Raw genomic sequence first — 18,400 nt, 5'->3', positions numbered from 1 at the left:
TTCTTAAATTTTATAGATTGGGACATCACAGCTGTCTCTGAATTTAATAATCCTGCTGTTTGACATTTACCGTCATTCATGCGTGAGTGTAATGCTGCGTTGCAGACGACTCGTATGTCAGATATTCTGACATGAAATTGCACAATTCTGTCTTCACGTCAAACGTAAACAAACATGTCTGACTGTGAGAAGCTGATTAATTTGTCTCGTGTCGAGACATTTCAACTGTAGCCAGTGCAGCCTCCGTTCATACAGAAACAAAGAGGAGGAGGGCGACGATGCAGTTATCTTTTTATTAGACTTTTATTCTTGGAAACACATTCAATACATAAAGGAGAACAAACACTGTCATTGAATCTCACGAACCAAGAAACCATTGTTTTAAAACAAACATATTTAAATCAAATGAACTACTTAAGAACACACTTACAGGAACTTGGGAGTGATCTTCGATCCTGATTTATCCTTTAATAGTCACTTAAAACAAATTTCTAGGACCGCTTTTTTCCACTTGCGTAATATTTCAAAAATTAGACATGTCCTTTCACAAAAAGATGCAGAAAAACTAGTCCACGCCTTTGTTACATCGAGACTGGACTATTGTAATTCATGATTATCAGGCTCCAGCAGTAAGTCGTTAAAGACTCTACAGCTTGTCCAAAATGCCGCAGCACGTGTCCTGACGAGAACAAAGAAAAGAGAGCACATTTCTCCAGTATGAGCATCGCTACACTGGCTTCCAGTTAAATCTAGAATAGAATTTAAAATTCTCCTCCTCACCTTCAAGGCCCTTAATAATATAGCGCCTTTTTACCTTAAAGAGCTGTTAGTACCTTATAAACCCACTAGAGCACTCTGCTCCAAGAATTCAGGCCTACTTGTCGTCCCTAAGGTCTCTAAAAGTAGAGTAGGAGCCAGAGCTTTTAGCCATCAAGCCCCTCGGCTGTGGAATAATCTACCACTTTCAGTTCGGGAGGCAGACACCATCTGTTCGTTTAAAAGTAGGCTCAAAACCTTCCTTTTTGATAAAGCTTATAGTTAGAGCTAATTAGTGCGCCAGAACGTTACTTGTTCTATTTTATGACACATGACACACGGAGCTTCTCTTTCCAGCTTCTCCTTCCTCTTCTCCATCCCTATCCCCTTTCCCCGGAATCCCTTTGTTTTATCACCCGCAGATCCAGGGCCTCTGTGGCCGCACCATGGATTGCGGTTTGTGGATCGCGCAACGGGGGTCGCAGTGTTGGATCCAGTGTGGCGGATTCTGAGTTATGTGGGCTGATCGTGGTGCTGGTGGCGGACCCTGTGTCGTGTTGGCATTGGGCACGGGCGGTGGACAAGGACCGCGGTGGTGGCTCGTGATGGGTCCTGGTGGGCGGCGGTGGACGGTGACTGAGGACTGGAGTGGCGTTATGGTCTGGATGGTGGATCGTGGTCCTGCTGGTTGCTGACCATGGACTGTGATCGCAGCGGAACTGCTTGGCATGTCATGTTGGGGTTGTCCTTCGGGATGTTTACCCTCATCAAATGCTGCTAGAGACTTTAATCTTTAATCTTGAAGACTTTAATGTTGATGATGTTTTCCTGCACGTGGCATCTATTGCACTTCTGTCCGTCCTGGGAGAGGGATCCTACACATCTGGGTCTCTCTGAGGTTTCTACATATTTTTACCCTGTTAAAAGGGTTTTTAGAAGTTTTTCCTTACTCTTGCTGAGGGTTAAGGACAGAGGATGTCACACCCTGTTAAAGCCCTATGAGATGAATTGTAATTTGTGAATATGGGCTATACAAATAAAACTTGATTGATTGATTGACTTACATACTGTGCAAGGAAAACACTTTAACCTTAAAATTACATGAAGAACGTTATGAAAAATATTTTATGTAGAAATCTGTAGAAATAAGATATAAACACAAATCTTTTGTGTTATTCAATACGTTATATTTTATATGGACATAAAAACTGTAAATAGTCTATTTAAAACAGTGAACTATGAATATCTGTTGATAAATCCGAATAAATGTTTGTTGCAAAGGTTGCAACTGAATCAATTCTCTCCTTTATGAATCCTCACACGTCTCGTACAATAGGACTGAATCTTAAATCTTTTACCACACTCAGATCAACTAAACCAGGGGTGTCCAAACTACGGCCCGCGGGCCATCTGCGGCCGTGAGTGGCCCGGACCGCCGTATTTTTTTCAATATGTGGCCCTCGGGATAAAAAGTTTGGACACCCCTGAACTAAACTGTTTTTCACCTGAATGAAACCTCATATGTCTTTTTAGATTTCCCTTTAGGTTAAATCTTTTACCACACTCAGAGCAACTGAATGGTTTCTCTCCTGTATGAATCATCATATGCTTATTTAGATCGCTCCTTTCGTTAAATCGTTTACCACACTCAGAGCAACTGTATGGTTTCTCTCCTGAATGAATCCTCATATGTCTATTTAGATTGCTCTTTTGGTTGAATCTTTCACCACACTCAGAGCAACTAAACTGTTTCTCTCCTGTATGAATCCTCATATGTGTATTTAGATTGCTCTTTTGGTTGAATCTTTCACCACACTCAGAGCAACTAAACAGTTTCTCTCCTGTATGAATCCTCATATGTGTATTTAGATCGCCCCTTCGGTTAAATTGTTTACCACACTCAGAGCAACTGTATGGTTTCTCTCTTGAATGAATCATCATATGTTTATTTAGATTGTCCCTATGGCAAAATCTTTTACCACACTCAGAGCAACTAAACTGTTTTTCACCTGAATGAAACCTCATATGTCTTTTTAGATTTCCCTTTAGGTTAAATCTTTTACCACACTCAGAGCAACTGAATGGTTTCTCTCCTGTATGAATCATCATATGTGTATTTAGAGCGCCCCTTCGGTTAAATTGTTTACCACACTCAGAGCAACTAAACCGTTTCTCTCCTGTATGAATCCTCAAATGTCTGTTTAGATGGCTCCGTAGGCTAAATCTGTTACCACACTCAGAGCAACTAAACGTTTTTTTTTCTGTCTTACATTCCATATCACTTAGAGGCCGTTTGTTGTTTCTTGTATTTAAGCCAGTCTGAGGTTCCCTGGTCTCCTGCCAATCATCCTCACTCTCTTCAGTCTCAGAAGAGTCTTCCTTCTTATCCTCAGGACCTTGTTGTAAACGTCCATCAGGACCTGAGTTCCTGGCTGGTTCTGGTCCTCCACAGTCCGCTTTGTTCTCCTTCCTCTCACTCGGATGAAGCTTTGATGATTTAAGTTTCTCTTCCTCTTCTTCACACTTCACAGCGACAGGAGTCAATGTGAACTTGATATCAGCCTCCTCCAGTCCTTGAAGCTGCTGTCCATCCTGATTGGTCCACGGTTCCTCTTGTTCCTCTTTAATGTGGGGGGGCTCTGGGTCCTCCTGGTCCACAAGAGGGTTCCTCTGCGGCTGCTCAGGGGGAACCTCTTCTTTTATCACCATCAGTTGCTGGACGTCTGCAGGACACACTGAAACACAAATACACACATTTATAATTTTAGAGTATCCTGAAGTGTTTGGAAAAACTTGTGTTGTGTTGTTAAATGTCGACTGTTGGCATTTTTTGAACGATCGCATTCAGGAAGTAGAGATGGTCGTTTACAGTTGGTGTTACGACGCAGCTCGTAAAGGAAGCAGCATAAAACAAAAGGTTTCTGGTAAAAAAAAAGGTCATTCACAGCAGCAGGTTTTTCTGCACAGACTCGTTCACAACAGCATCAAATCCTCCTCATTATTCAGGTGAGAGTTGGAGCAGCCGGGTGCAGCAGACAGAGACGGGAAGTGGTGTATTAATGTCGCTGCTCGAGCTGATGCTAGCTTACGTTAGCCTGTAAGCGGTTCCTCCTCGATAATGGGGGAAAAAATCATGGATCATGATTATTTTGGACAATATTGAAATCAAGATTATTCAAATGATTGCTTTTGAGTTTGAAAACATGATGCATTTATTCAGTATTTTGCTCCAAAAAAACAGACAGACAGTGAAAGAGAGGGGTGGGGGATGGCTATGACGACCATTATCATTTACCCCCAAACACCTACATTGAACGGGTTACATACAACAACAAGCAGAGAATCACAGACAGACCAGCGCGGACAAATGCGGGTCTGTTGTAAACAGCCAGGCGGCTGTGTGCTTGAGAATGGCAAGGCGCGGCCGCTACATAGTGTGGTGCTGCTCCTCTTCGGATTCTTTGAATCCTTGGTGTTCCCATATAAGAAAACCCTTTCTGCCCTTTTTGTCGATCAGACAGGTCTGCCATTTTCCACTCTCTCTGTTTTGTTTAAATACCGCAGGTCACCACACACACAACTCGCCTCCTTCACTTTACAGCTGCTTGACAGTGAGTGCCAGTCAGCAGGGCGGCGTTGAATGCTTTGGGTGAAGGGCTGAATTGCGCATGCAATATCAGAAAATCATTTCAACTCGATTATATTAGTTTGGAGATTGTTTAACCCAATAATCGAAATCACGATTAAATTTGTATTACTTGCACTGCCCTACGCTAAGGCTATCTTTATTATTGACAACATGAATATTAAAGTCACCACCATAATAATTTTATCGGTCTTTAGGTCTAGGTTTGATAAAAACTCAGGGAATCATGTTAAAATTTCAGTATAAGCACAGGAGCACGGTAATATACAGCAAATATGATTGGCTGTTGGTGTTTCTTGGATTGGCGTGGAAGCCTAAGAACAAGACTTTCAAATGAGTTCATTCAAATTGAATTCTCTGGGAACGTGTGAATTTATATGACTGGGGGGAGTAGATTAATTTAGACTGACACATTCATCAGGATGCAGCCACGTCTCAGTGAGGGACAATAAATCTATATTGTAATCTGAGACTAGTTCAATAACTAAAATAGCTTTTGATGACAGTGATCTAATGTTTAAAAGACCACATTTAAAAGTCTTAGTCTCCTGCGTTGTTGTGTTAATTTGTATTGGATTATTTTGTGGAGTTCTCACTCTGTTAATGTTGGATTAAAATAATTTAATCAGACGTGGACAGACACAGTCTCTATGGGGTTGTGTGACTGATCCAGAGGGAGCGCAGAGAAGTGTGTAGCACTGCAGCTCTGCTTCCTGGTCCCAACACTGGGTTGTCATGTTATAGACTGAGTAATATTCCTAGATAAGAGAGCTGCCCCATCCCAAGTGGGATGGACGCCGTCTCTCCTAACAAGACCAGGTTTCCTCCAGAAACTTAGCCAATTATCTACAAAGCCCGGAACCGTTTACAGGACACCACCTGGACAGCCAGCGGTTAAAAGACAACATGCGGCTTAACATGTCATCACCTGTTGTGTTGGGGAGACAGCCAGAGAAAATTACTTTGTGCGACATCGTTTTTGCAAAAGCACACAAGGAATCAACATTCACTTTAGTGAACTCCGACATGCGAAGCCGGGAGTCGTTGCTGCCGACGTGAATTACGATTTTCCTGTATTTACGTTTAGTTTTCGCCAGTAACTTAAGTTTGGATTCGATGTCGCTGGCTCTGGTCCCTGGGATGCAATTGACTGTGGTCGCAGGAGAATCTGTTTGAACCGTGAGCTGGTGGCTCCTTAATCGTGGGCTCTTTAATGGTAGCACTATGCCCCGTCCGGACCGTCACCTCGCCGCCCTGGGCTCCCGGCTGCACGGAACAGGTCGAGGTACTGCTAGTTGAGGCTAAGCTACGTGCTAGGCTGGGTGGCACCGCGGCGGCTAAGCTAACTATAGCTAACGGAGGTTCTAAGCTGCGGAGCCGAGCTTCTGGGTCGCTAAGCCTCGCCTCCATCGCTACCAACACATTGCATTTATTACATGTACCACTACTGTTAATGGAGGCAGAGGAGTCAGTAAACACGAGCAAGAGACGCTCGGAGCAAGAGAGAGAAGACATCGCTGCTGTATCCGCCTGTTCGACTACGAGGCTGAGCTCACACAGAGTCACGAAGCACCAGAGAGTAGGGGCTGGGGTGTGTGGCTGTTTAACTATGGACCGGTGAGTGAGTGTTTAGCCGTAGTGATACAGAGACACAGCTGTTAGCAGAGGAGCTAGTTCAGAGAGCGTGACCACCACCAGCGGCAAGAAAACAGGAAATGACGCAGCACGCTTACCGTCATGACGTAATCATAACATTTACTCTTACCAGTAGAATCAAATTAAAACGAGTAGAATTGAGTTCAGCCTATTGGTCCGGCCCTTCACAACTGTCCATGTTCTCATGTGGCCCCTTGGAAACATGAATTACCCCCCTGCTCTCGGGACTGACCTGCTCTGTGCAGCCGGACTACGGGCTGCATCGCGGCATCGATCACCCTCCTCTCCCGCTCGGACCGCTCCACTCGGTCCTCGTACCCAGCCACGGTTTCCTCAAGCCTCGTGAGGATCTCCTCCCCCGCCCCCGCGAGCCGCTCGGTGAGCATCGCTCTCAGCTCCAGGACTTCAGCCTTTCCTCCTCCTTTCTCCACCTGCAGCAGGAAGTCTTCAGCGGCAGCGCTGATCCGCTCATGTACCGACACCCGCAGCAGCTGCACGGCCGACATGTTCCTCCTTCCTCCCCAATCTGAGTCTCTGAGGGGACAGAGGAAGCCAGAGACTCCGAGCTCCGAGCCAGCAGTGACCCCTGTTGGACTGGAGGACGAAGAGGAAACGAAAGTACTAATACTGCACAGTAGAAATACTCTGGTACAAGTAAACAAGTACTAAAGTATAAGCAACAAAATAAACTCAACCAATGGTAGAAGAAGAATTCGAATCATTCACTGAGGTAGAAGTACCTAGACAGTAAAGTAATATTCCATTACAAGTAAAAGTACAAGACAGTGAAGTGGAAATACTCAATAATTAAATTAAACAACCCCGACAGTAAAACCAAAAATAAACAACAATTTCTAGGACTGAAGAGCAGCACTGAACGGGCCCGAGCACATAAACGCTTCCCTTCCTGCGTCCGTAACGTGATGTCGATTCTGGCCTGCTAATTGCTCAATTGGGTCAACACTATCAATTGCACATCACACTGGGAAAACTTACTGTAAATTGGATGATAGTTGTAAAACAACGCGTATTTCCTCTTGCCAGTAGGTTGCACCATCAGTATTATTACAGACTGACTAATAAATCTGTTCAAGTAGGGAGTCTTCGTGTTATTAGACTGTACGCCGATACATAATAAAATCACTGCTAATTTCCACAAAGCACAGCTGCCTCTCTACCCAAACCCATAATCTATAAATATTCCTGGTGAATGCTTTGATATGTAAGAACCATGCTGCTTGCTCACATGGTCTGACTGTGTTGCTTACCTGCCGCAGGAGGTGAAGGTGTCCAGTCCCGACTCCCATGAAAGACACAGAGAGTCAAACGCATCAAGTGCTACAAGGTCACTTATCAACCGTTAGATCCTGACAACTACGACAAGTAAGAGCTGATCACATCTGCTTCTCTCTATCTCAATAGGTCATTACATTTTTTAACTGGATCATTGGATCGCTCCGGTGAACCTCAAAGGTTTTATAGCAGTTTGCAACAAATAAACAATAGATGGCATCAGTAAACAGATTTTAAGTTGAGCCCCCCATGATACATTACCACCTTCAGGGACCTGTCGTTCATCAAGGGGATAAACATGAGCCGCCTTTTTCTGGTGAACCGGGTGCAGGACTACATCCAGAGCAAGATCGTGTACTACCTGATGAACATCAACGTGCACTCTCACTCCATCTACCTGTGCCGCCACGGAGAGAGCAACCACAACATGGATGGCCGCATCGGGGTGGACTCCGAGCTTTCTCCTCGAGGGAAACAGGTACGAGTACACAGAAAGAACCAATCACAAGACTCATTAGTTCACTGGGATGGGATTTGCTTTAATTCTCTCCATTGGCTTTTTCCCGAGCATTAATCTAATAAATCAGACAGTAACCCTTAGAAAAGAATTGATGATATCTAGACGATGATTGTTGATTTGAGTTTCTCTCGTATCCCAGTTCGCCCACGCCCTGAGAGGTTTCATAGAGGAGCACCAACTGTCGGATTTAAAGGTTTGGACGAGTCAACTGAGGATAACCATCCAGACAGCGACGGAGCTCGGGGTTCCTTATGAGCAGTGGAAGATTCTCAACGAGATCGATGCTGTCAGTACCCCGACATCCAACCTCCCACGTTTTGAAATGAATCACTGGTCTGATTTAGAAAGAGGGGGAAACATTTTTGAACTTGCCTGCATGCTCGATTCTAACTCTTAGTGGGGGGAAAGAGTTGCTTCATGATAGTTAGGAAACCAGTAGAAATGAGGAAGATGTGTCGATGTAGCTTGGAGCCGCAAAACTGTTTTCAAAATCATTTCGTCCCTTTTCTTCCATGCATCAGACAAAAAAATACTTAAGAATCCAAATTTTGAAAATCAGTTCCATTTTCTTGTGTGTTTTTTTTAAAGCATCTTTATGTATTAAAATCTTCTGCTGCTGTCTTTAAACAATCCCTATGTATAAAATGTGGATTGTTTAAAGACAGCAGCAGAAGATTTTTTAAAACAATCCCTATGTATAATATGTCTTCCATCTGTGTTGTTACCTTGTCGTGGTGGGGAGGCTTATGTACTTCCGTGACCCTGGAGGCTATACCGGCGGGGGTTATACCCCTGGCAGGTCTTACCAAGCCGGGCAGGTTTTAGGGTAGAGGTCCGACTAAAGGCAACACCTGGTCCTCCAGGTTGGGGGTTAGGCGTGGGGCTAACAACCTCACCCCATAAAACAATACCTGTTACAGAAACGCAAACAAGAGTAAACCAAGATATCCCGCCCCGGAGTGAAGATGGACCTCCGTCAGAAGGATTTATGAAGCAGGGTGGTGAAAGCCAGAAGCACCTGGAAGCCACTCTGCCAAAAACCATCCTCTCAACCGGTGTTACAACCACCATCGGTACATGGAACGTAAGGACCATGTTCGAAGCTGGAAAGACCGCACAAGTTGCCACCGAGATGAAGAAGTACAACCTTGCCATACTCGGACTTAGTGAATCAAGATGGACGGGTTCTGGACAGAAGAGGCTTGTCACAGGAGAGCTGCTGCTGTACTCAGGCCATGAGGAGGACAACGCACACCACACCCAGGGAGTCACTTTGATGCTATCCAAGGCTGCTCAGAGAGCACTCATGGGATGGGAGGCACATGGCTCGAGAGCAATATCAGCTACATTCAAAACAAAGAAGGAAAAAATAAACATGAACATCATTCAGTGCTATGCCCCAACCAACGATAGTGACGAAGAGAGTAAGGACGAATTCTATAGCAGAATACAGACCATCATCCAGAGATACTCAGAAAGAGACATTACCATCTTAATGGGAGACATTAATGCAAAAATAGGAAGTAACAACAGAGGCTATGAGAGGATAATGGGGCAGCATGGTCTAGGCGAGATGAACGAAAATGGAGAGAGATTCGCAGAACTATGTGCAAATAACAACCTTGTCATAGGAGGAAGTGTCTTCCCCCACAGGCGAGTACACAAAGCCACATGGGTATCACCGGACCTCTCCACTGAGAACCAAATAGACCATGTATGTGTCACAAAAAAGTTTAGGAGGTCCCTCTTAGATGTACGAGTCAGAAGAGGAGCTGACGTAGCATCAGACCACCATCTTCTCGTTGCCAAAGTCCAATTAAAGTTGAGGAGAAACTGGACAGGTGAGAAGAACCAGAGAAAGAAATTTAACACAGCACTTTTAAGAGATCCAGCAGCAGCAGAAACATTCAAGATCAAACTAAAGAACAAGTTTCATGCCCTGCAAGAGCTAGATGAAGAAGGTGAGGAAAGAAACATAGATGGGATGTGGAAGGTAGTAAAGGAAGCCGTAATTACAACCTGCAATGTAGCACTGGGACCACAGAAAGATAACCACAAGGCTTGGATATCAGCAGAGTCAATTAAGAAGGTGAAGGAGAGGAAAGAAAAGAAGGCAGCTCTAAACAGCAGTCGTACAAGAGCAGAGAAAGTAAAGGCACAAACAGAGTACAGGGAAGCAAATAAGAATGTGAAAAAAAGCTTGAAGACCGACAAGAGGAACTACATAGAGGCCCTTGCATTAGAAGCAGAAGAAGCAGCCAGACATGGGAATCTGAAGGACCTGTATGACACCACCAAAAAGCTGGCAGGAAAGACCAGTAAACCTCAAAGACCAGTAAAGGACAAAGAGGGAAAGCCAATAATGGGGGAGGAAGGACAGAAGAAAAGATGGTTGGAGCATTTCAAGGAACTTCTCAATAGACCAGCCCCACAAGACCCACCACACATCCAACAAGCAGACAGGGATCTGCCAATAGACCTCAGCGTACCAAGAAGGGAGGAGATCAGGAAAGCCATTAAAAAACTTAGAAACGGTAAGGCTGCAGGACCAGATAGCATCCCGGCCGAGGCACTGAAGACGAACGCAGAGACCATGGGAGAGATGCTCCACCCTCTCTTCAAGAAGATGTGGGAAGAGGAAAACATCCCATGCGAATGGAAGGAGGGCTATCTTGTGAAGATGCCAAAGAAAGGGGACCTGAGCAACTGTGGAAATTATAGGGGGATCATGCTACTCTCCATCCCAGGAAAGTTCTTCTACAGGATCTTACTGGACAGGATGAAGGATGTGATTGACCCCCAGCTTAGAGACCAGCAGGCTGGCTTCCGCAAAGACAGATCGTGTACAGACCAGATTGCTACACTGCGCATCATCCTGGAACAGTCACTCGAGTGGAATTCACAGCTATTCATCAACTTCATCGACTACGAGAAGGCCTTCGACAGTGTGGACAGGGAGACCCTCTGGAAGCTTCTCAGGCACTATGGAGTGCCAGAGAAATTAACTAACATCATCAGAAACACCTATGAGGGAATGACCTGCAGAGTGATCCACGAGGGACAACCTACCGATGCCTTCAGTGTACAAACTGGAGTGAGACAGGGGTGCCTACTATCGCCATTCCTGTTCCTGCTGGCAATGGATTGGGTAATGAAGCAATCCACAGCAGGAAGAAAAAACGGCATACAGTGGACAATGTGGGCGCAGCTCGATGACCTGGATTTTGCAGATGACTTGGCCCTTCTCTCTCATACCCAGCAGCAGATGCAGGAAAAGACCTGCACCATCGCAACCAACTCTGCTCGCCTCGGTCTCAACATCCACAGAGGGAAGAGCAAAGTCATGAGAGTCAACTCTGCCAACACTGCACCCATCATGCTGGAAGGCGAAGCTCTGGAGGAGATTGAGGAGTTCACCTACCTTGGCAGCATTGTCAACAAGCAGGGTGGAACAGATGCAGATGTGAGAGTCAGGATTGGCAAGGCCAGAGTTGCGTACCTCCAACTAAAAAACATCTGGAGCGCAAAAGACCTGGCCATCACAACAAAGATCAAGATCTTTAACAGCAATGTGAAGTCAGTCCTACTCTACGGTGCTGAGACATGGAGGACTACGGTGAATACAACAAATAAAATCCAGTCATTCATCAATACCTGTCTGCGACGAATCCTCCAGATCCACTGGCCTAACACCATCAGCAACAAAGAACTGTGGGAACGTACCAGCCAAAAGCCAGCGGACGAAGAGATCCTCCAACGACGTTGGAGATGGATAGGCCATACTCTCCGTAAACCAGCCACAAACACCACAAGACAGTCCCTCAAGTGGAATCCCCAAGGGAAAAGAAAGAGAGGTCGGCCGCGAAACACCTGGCGTAGAGACTTGGAGGCAGACGCCAAGAAAATGGGCTACACCTGGGGACAGCTTGAGATGTTGGCCCAGGACCGGGATGCATGGAGAACTCTTGTTTGCGGCCTAAGCCCCAGAAGGGGTAGTAGGCGATGATGATGATGATGATGATGATGTATAATATGTGGAATTGAAGCACTTGCTTCTTTGTATTATGTGCAGTGAAAGTGCTTCTGCTTACTTTAATTTGTTCTTTGATATTATAATGAATATTCTTTTCTTTTTTTTAATATCCCTCCTCAGGGTGTGTGTGAGGAGATGAGCTATGAGACGATCGAGAACACTTTCCCAGAGGAGTTTGCTTTGAGAGACCAGGACAAGTATCACTATCGCTAACAAGGAGGAGAGGTAACCTGGCCCACTCCTTCCATCCCATCGTGGTTCACAGATGTTAGTCAGGTTGATGTTTTGTTAAAACCGTCTTCTCTGGCTCTGTAGTCCTACCAGGATCTCGTTCAGCGACTGGAGCCGGTCATCATGGAGCTGGAGAGACAGGGCAACGTGCTGGTCGTCTGCCACCAGGCCGTGATGAGATGTTTGTTGGCGACTTCCTGGACAAAAGTGCAGGTAGAAGAATGATCACAGAACACACACACGACACACGGACACGTTTAATTTGTGCTTTTTTATCATCCTAAAGAAGATCTGCCGTACATGAAGTGTCCGCTCCACACTGTGCTCAAACAAACACCTGTGGCGTATGGTAGGTCTTCCCCCCCAGGACACATGACTTTACCCTATGACCCTTTGTTTTATTGACATTTTCTGTTTCCTATCTTGCAGGTTGCAAAGTGGAACTGTTTTATCTGAACGTGGAGGCAGTGAACACACATCGAGACCGGCCCCTTGTAAGTTCCTCTCATTCAAATTGAATAATCTCATTTTTTACATGAATGTGATTTCACCATTGTTGAATTAAAGCCACATAAGTTGTCACATGTGCAAAGTATGTGTGTGTGTTGTTGACTTTCATCAAAAATAATTCACAATTAATCAGCAAACCACAAAGGAGTCTGACGGGCTCCTGTTTGTTATATCCACTAGTTTAATGCTTGTTTGCGATGCCTTGCTTCTTTAACTCCCTCTTTTTAATCCCTGTCCCTTGAATCTTGAACCTGCCTTCAACTCAGCTTATTGAATTAAATGTTTTATATGCTATGGACTGAAGCCCTGGCTGATCATGCTGCCCTGCTTGGCTGAAATATTCATTATAACCATCGCTCTGGTTATGGATGAATGAAAAGCTGTATTTGAGCTTCTTTGAATTATTTTAAAGGTTTACACTGTTAAATGAAGATAAGGTGTGTGAGGGTTGTGCTTTACTTATTCTATCCTTAAAAGGAGACATATTCAGGCTCATAATTTGAATTTATGTTTTGATTTGAAAAGGTTTACTTGCTCTAATATTCAGAAAACACATCACTTTCTTCTGACTGTCCTTTGCTGCAGCTCCTCTGCAGCTTCAGGAGCTTCAGGAGCTTCAGGAGCTTCAGGTGCTTCAGGTACTTCAGGAGCTTGAGGTGCTTCAGGTACTTCAGGTACTTCAGGTGCTTCTGAAACTTCAGGTGCTTCAGGAGCCTCAGGAGCTTCAGGATCTTCAGGAGCCTCGGGAGCTTCTGGAGCTTCAGGAGCTTCAGGAACATCTGGAGCTTCGGGTGCTTGAGGTGCTTGAGGTGCTTGAGGTGCTTCAGGTGCTTCAGGCGCTTGAGGAGCTTCATGTGCTTGAGGAGCTTCATGTGCTTCAGGTGCTTTAGAACAGGGGTGTCCAAACTTTTTCTCCCGAGGGCCACATACTGAAAAAAATACGAAGGACTGGGCCACTCACGCCGCCACGCCCCTCCCTTTTGAATTTGGCGCCACCTGGTGTCTAAACTGAGAAGTGCATTACAGTGGGCCATAGTCCATTATAATACATTACATTACATTTCACTTAGCTGACGCTTAAGGCCGTTATATGCTTCTCCGAGTCCATTACGGACGGACGGATCGGACGGACACTTTTTGATTTATAGTTCTACGAGCCTTTTTGTTCTGAAAACCATTCACCGCCAGAACAGTAGTTGGCGCAACGGAAGTCGAGCTTAGAGAAGCCTACCTCATGAGGTATATAGAAGAAGTCCACGTTAGTTTATTTAAGTCCCCCCGGCTCCTCAAACACAGTTAACGATGGCAACTAACAGAAAAAGGCTGTTGATGACGCGACAGTTTTTGCTGAAATAAAGTGACACCCAGCGGGTCATAATGCTTATGTTATCGTGTCTTAGCGCAGCGGTATCCTGGACTTGTTTCCGAACTGCGTTGCTAATTCAACAGCTGCAACAGCTTGAAGCTACACAGAGGCAGCTAGCTTCCCCCCCAGCTTCCACACACAGTCAGCATGGACACCCGATACCAGCTACTACCAAATGTTTGCTTCTAACCTGACTGTGTTTGAGAAACAGTGTCATGACAGCCGTGGGATTAAAGTCAGCGGGTTTTTGCGCTGTTCCCACCGCAGTTAGCATGGTGGCTAGCCCGCTAGCCCCTTTATGAAAGTTCGTTATAGCCGTATGTGACCGTACACACATGCCGTAAGTGCTCTAACCAGCCACCGTGAGCCGGACAACGCCGCTGGCTTAACCACACTTGTCACATTAATCATAGAGTCTTAGTTGTGATCTGGGTTTATTGTGATTTAGGGAATGAAGCAGGAATTTGAGGTCCGGAAATGATGCCGTCCCGAAATGCTGGCGTTAGCGGACCAATCACAGCCAAGGGCTATCCGTGGGCTCTCCGCCATGCCGACGTGTAGTTAGAAAAATCAGAGCTGCAAGAAAAGCTCTCCGAGGAGCCCCAGAGAGGCCCGGAGAGGGCGTTCCACGACAAAGAAGGCTGTCCTATCTGTCCGTGTCCGTCAAAACGGAGATGCATAAATTGGCCTTTATATCCAAAGCAACTTACAAAGGCCGGCGCATGGTTCTGCAACTGCGGCTGCAGCTTTTCACACAGTTGTGTTGATGATCTCGTTTAATTTATGGTTCTCAAAAGGGTTGCAAGTGTTGCAAAGCAATTCACCGCCAGAACACTAGGTGGAGTAACGTTTTAAAGTTTCAAGTGGTCATACTTTCGGACCTCTTCTGACAAACGCTCTTCTATTTGGTCCATATTCGTTCTTTTAAATCTTCCTTGGTTTCTGCCGGTATTATGGGGAATGAAACCTTAAATGTGACTCCGGAAAGGATGTAGTTAGCAGACCAATCACAGCCTTGCGGGCTAAGTGAGGGTTGCGTAGCTTTGTTGTATAGCTACAAAAATTGGGCCACGCATGCAAGAAGGGGTATGCAAGCACGCAAGGGCCTCTTGCATGCTTGCGTACCCCTTCTTGTGTGTCTCTGAAAACGCAGAAGCATGCGCTGGTCTTAAGTGCATCAACCCTGAGGGTACAAACCCAGAACGATAAGAATCAAGAAAGTACAATTTCTTCAAAAATAAAGCAAAACAAAGTGGTATAAGTAAGTGCCATTTTAGTGCTACTAAATTTTTAGTTTCAAATTTGTTATATTATTTTTTTTAATATATATTTTATTTTTAGACATTGATGCGGCCCAATTAAAAATGGATGGCGGGCTGCAGATTGGCTTCTGTTGTTGAACCTGTTACCCGAGTCAATGTGGAGAGGATGGTTACTCTGCTCGGCTGTGATCAGGAGTCCCCAGATCTTTTGTTTTTTCCTATAACACCTTGCAGCATCTCATCTCCTACCAGGATGAAACCCTGAAGGACTCTGCTCTCGTACCTCGGAGGAATAGTTATACTCCCTTGTCCAGTCACGACCAGGTCAAGCGTCCCAGGCTCTACAGTGCGGGAAACCTGCCCTGGCTACCGCTTGCCCCCATGCCATCAGCTCTGATGCCAGAGGGACGGCAAACCCAAGTTAGGGAAAGAGTAATCCAAATATATCTCAACTTCAACGTCAACTTCAATCAGTCACCTCCCACCACAGTTGTGTGTTTGGCATCCGTCTCCCCTCAGTCTTGTATCCTCTCGATGATTTAGTGTCCTTGTTGACATGGGACTCGTCTCTGTGTCTCTGTCACGTGTTGGGTCTCGAAGGAAAGTTCTCTTTCTTGAATGTTTCTTGGCCGTCTGATGTTTGTCTTGCATGACCTTTGCTTCACCACTGGTCTGTTTCCAGCGTGAATATGCAGAACAGCATGTCTCTTTGTGAGATACACTCCTGATGAGTTGAGCCCCTGCTGAAATAAAATGTAATTAAAACGCTATGTGGAGTAGAGGTGGTTTAAGAGTAGTAATCCATTTACTAGCATCTTCTATAAGACAATAATTTATATCAGCATCAATTTTTTTTATCTTAAATTTTAGATTTACACTCTTTTCTAGAGCGACAATTATTTTTTACTGAAATCCATTCAAGAACATTTAACTGCAATTGAAAATTAATATAAAATGTAAATTATAGATTTTAAACCCATAAAAACTGTGTTTTTTATTTACAAATGCATATTCATAAGTATATTTGTTGTATATGTGTTGGCTTTGGCTTGTGGGTACAGTGCTTCAGCCCATCTCCACATCTCTCTCTCTCTCTCTCTCTCTCTCTCTCTCTCTCTCTCTCTCTCTCTCCTTCTGAACCCGTCTTTCAGCCCCGAATAGGAAGCAGATGTCTGTGAGTATTTTTTTCGTGAGACTTGGGGAAAAAAGTGTAGCAAACGTTTCATTTTCTTTCCCATAATTCAACCCATTGTTCAAGTCATGTTCTCTCAATATACATTATCATAGTGTTTCATGTATTTTTATGGTTTTCCAGCACTTTGGTTTCTTCAACCTGTCATCACCTTTGCACTCAGAAAGCTGCTGTCGATATGTTTCATCTCAGAGACGTTATCAAGAACGACTATCGCAGCCTGATTCTTTGGAAAATTAATAAATGACTGCGACAGTAAAAGTGTAGTTACGGCTTCTTTAAAAGCATTTGATTATCACATTTGATTATCACATTTGTTAGACACCTATATATGTTTTAAAGAGGTGAAATGATAGACAAGTAACTACACTTTGCTGTGCACATATATAATGTATTAATAATAATATAATGGTTATTTAAGAGTGTCTCAGTATTGATTAAAGTGAAGCAATGACATGTAGGTTCAGAAAAGTGATTAATAATGAATAACTTCTTCTTAGACAATGTTCTAATGAACAGTCTCCAGTGCTGCGGCCGTTTAACAGCACTCCACATAAATGACCCAATTTTCCAAATAGGAACCTAAGACTTCTGGGACTATTAGTTTCCTCTAATAGAATTTTCTGCTGTGAGGCATTAATCTGTGAGTGTCAGTGACGTTTCCTCTCTCTTCAAGGAGTCCCTGTGCGAAGGAATCGACTTTGACAGCTCCAAGGAAACTAGTGTCTGTGTCCGCTTCTGAGTGAAGAGGAAAAGTCTTGTTCTTCACGGCGCAAATTAAAGTTTGGGTTCGATTATGACTCAGAAGATGGATAGAAGTATTTTTGAACTACAGTTATTGGAGATCGTGGTCAGAGGAGGATGAAGTCAAAGAGGAGTTTGTGTTTTAAAACCAGGCAACTTGGACACGGTCATTTTTGTTTTTTTATATCTGCAGTTTGTGTCTTTGTCTTTATTCTACATGCTGGGGCTTTGACCTGGAGGCCTTATCATTAGTATCATAAAGTATTCTGCATGTGCACTACAAGAAATCTATCAACAAATCAACACAACACAGTGTTTTACACAACTGCCAACTAATCCTTATTGTACTGTAAATAATACAGAGCCTTACTGATCATTACATACACTGAGTATCAGTTCCTCTATTCTTCTCTATTCAATCACATATTATGAAAAAAAAAAAAATTCTACGTTTGCAAACAGATCATGTTATAAAGTAGATGCTGTAAAACCTTTTTATAATATAAATCCGCTCATCTTATAGACAGACATTTGCACTTTTGATTGTTATCTGAAGCCATTGTGTGTTGTCTCATCTTATAGATTTGAGAGATTGAACTGAACAGGGTTCTGAAGGAAGATTAAAATGCTGTATAAAGATTTATCCCTCTTGTTATAGAAGCATTGTTAGAAAATACTTCACAGTACTTCACATATTGTCCCGGCAATAGTTAACAGATTGAACTTTCTGTTTTCGAGCTGCTGTTCACAATGTTTTTAATGTGTCTCAATCAGCCCTTAACGATACATATTCATTATGTGTTCTTTCAAGGGATTTGTAGGTATTACTGCTATTTTGTTGAGATACTTTTGTTCATGTTAACGAACAAAGAATTTGCTTTATTTGCTTCTTGCAAACGTTTATTTTCTTCTTAACTTTTCCTCAACATCAGCCTTTTTATTTACTAATGCAGAGTTTCATTGGATGACTGTGTAAGGTTTGATCATTGATAAGTTACTGCAGTGCTCCAATCAGCCTCCTTGTGCCTTTTTAGCTGACGATAAAAGTGAGTTTCAATGAGTCTTGTTTTTAATCAAAGAAATATCGGAGTCAAATGAATTTGATAAAGATAAACGCTTCCCTACCTGCATTCGTCACGTGATGTCGATCCTTGTCTGCTATTTGCTTATTAGATTAAATATGTTTGTTTT

The 18,400-nt window shown here is 44.0% G+C and overlaps 1 protein-coding gene and 1 pseudogene across 1 annotated transcript; one reads left to right on the top strand and one right to left on the bottom strand.

Annotated features, from left to right (window-relative positions):
* Positions 1-279: 279 nt before the first annotated feature.
* Positions 280-7,636, bottom strand: LOC128460034 (zinc finger protein 773-like). Its single transcript, XM_053445049.1, has 3 exons — positions 7,608-7,636; positions 6,291-6,652; positions 280-3,491 (listed from the first exon to the last, which is right to left on the bottom strand). The coding sequence occupies exons 1-3, from the start codon at positions 7,634-7,636 to the stop codon at positions 2,203-2,205; spliced, it is 1,680 nt and encodes a 559-aa protein (XP_053301024.1). The 3' UTR covers positions 280-2,202.
* On the top strand, positions 7,622-17,589 carry LOC128448280 (6-phosphofructo-2-kinase/fructose-2,6-bisphosphatase 2-like; annotated as a pseudogene).
* Positions 17,590-18,400: the final 811 nt, after the last annotated feature.

This window comes from Pleuronectes platessa, chromosome 2 (genome assembly GCF_947347685.1).
Source record: "Pleuronectes platessa chromosome 2, fPlePla1.1, whole genome shotgun sequence".
Classification (NCBI taxonomy): domain Eukaryota; kingdom Metazoa; phylum Chordata; class Actinopteri; order Pleuronectiformes; family Pleuronectidae; genus Pleuronectes; species Pleuronectes platessa.
The sequence above is the reverse complement of the archived record's forward strand: the minus strand, read 5'-3'. Positions and strand labels throughout refer to the sequence as shown.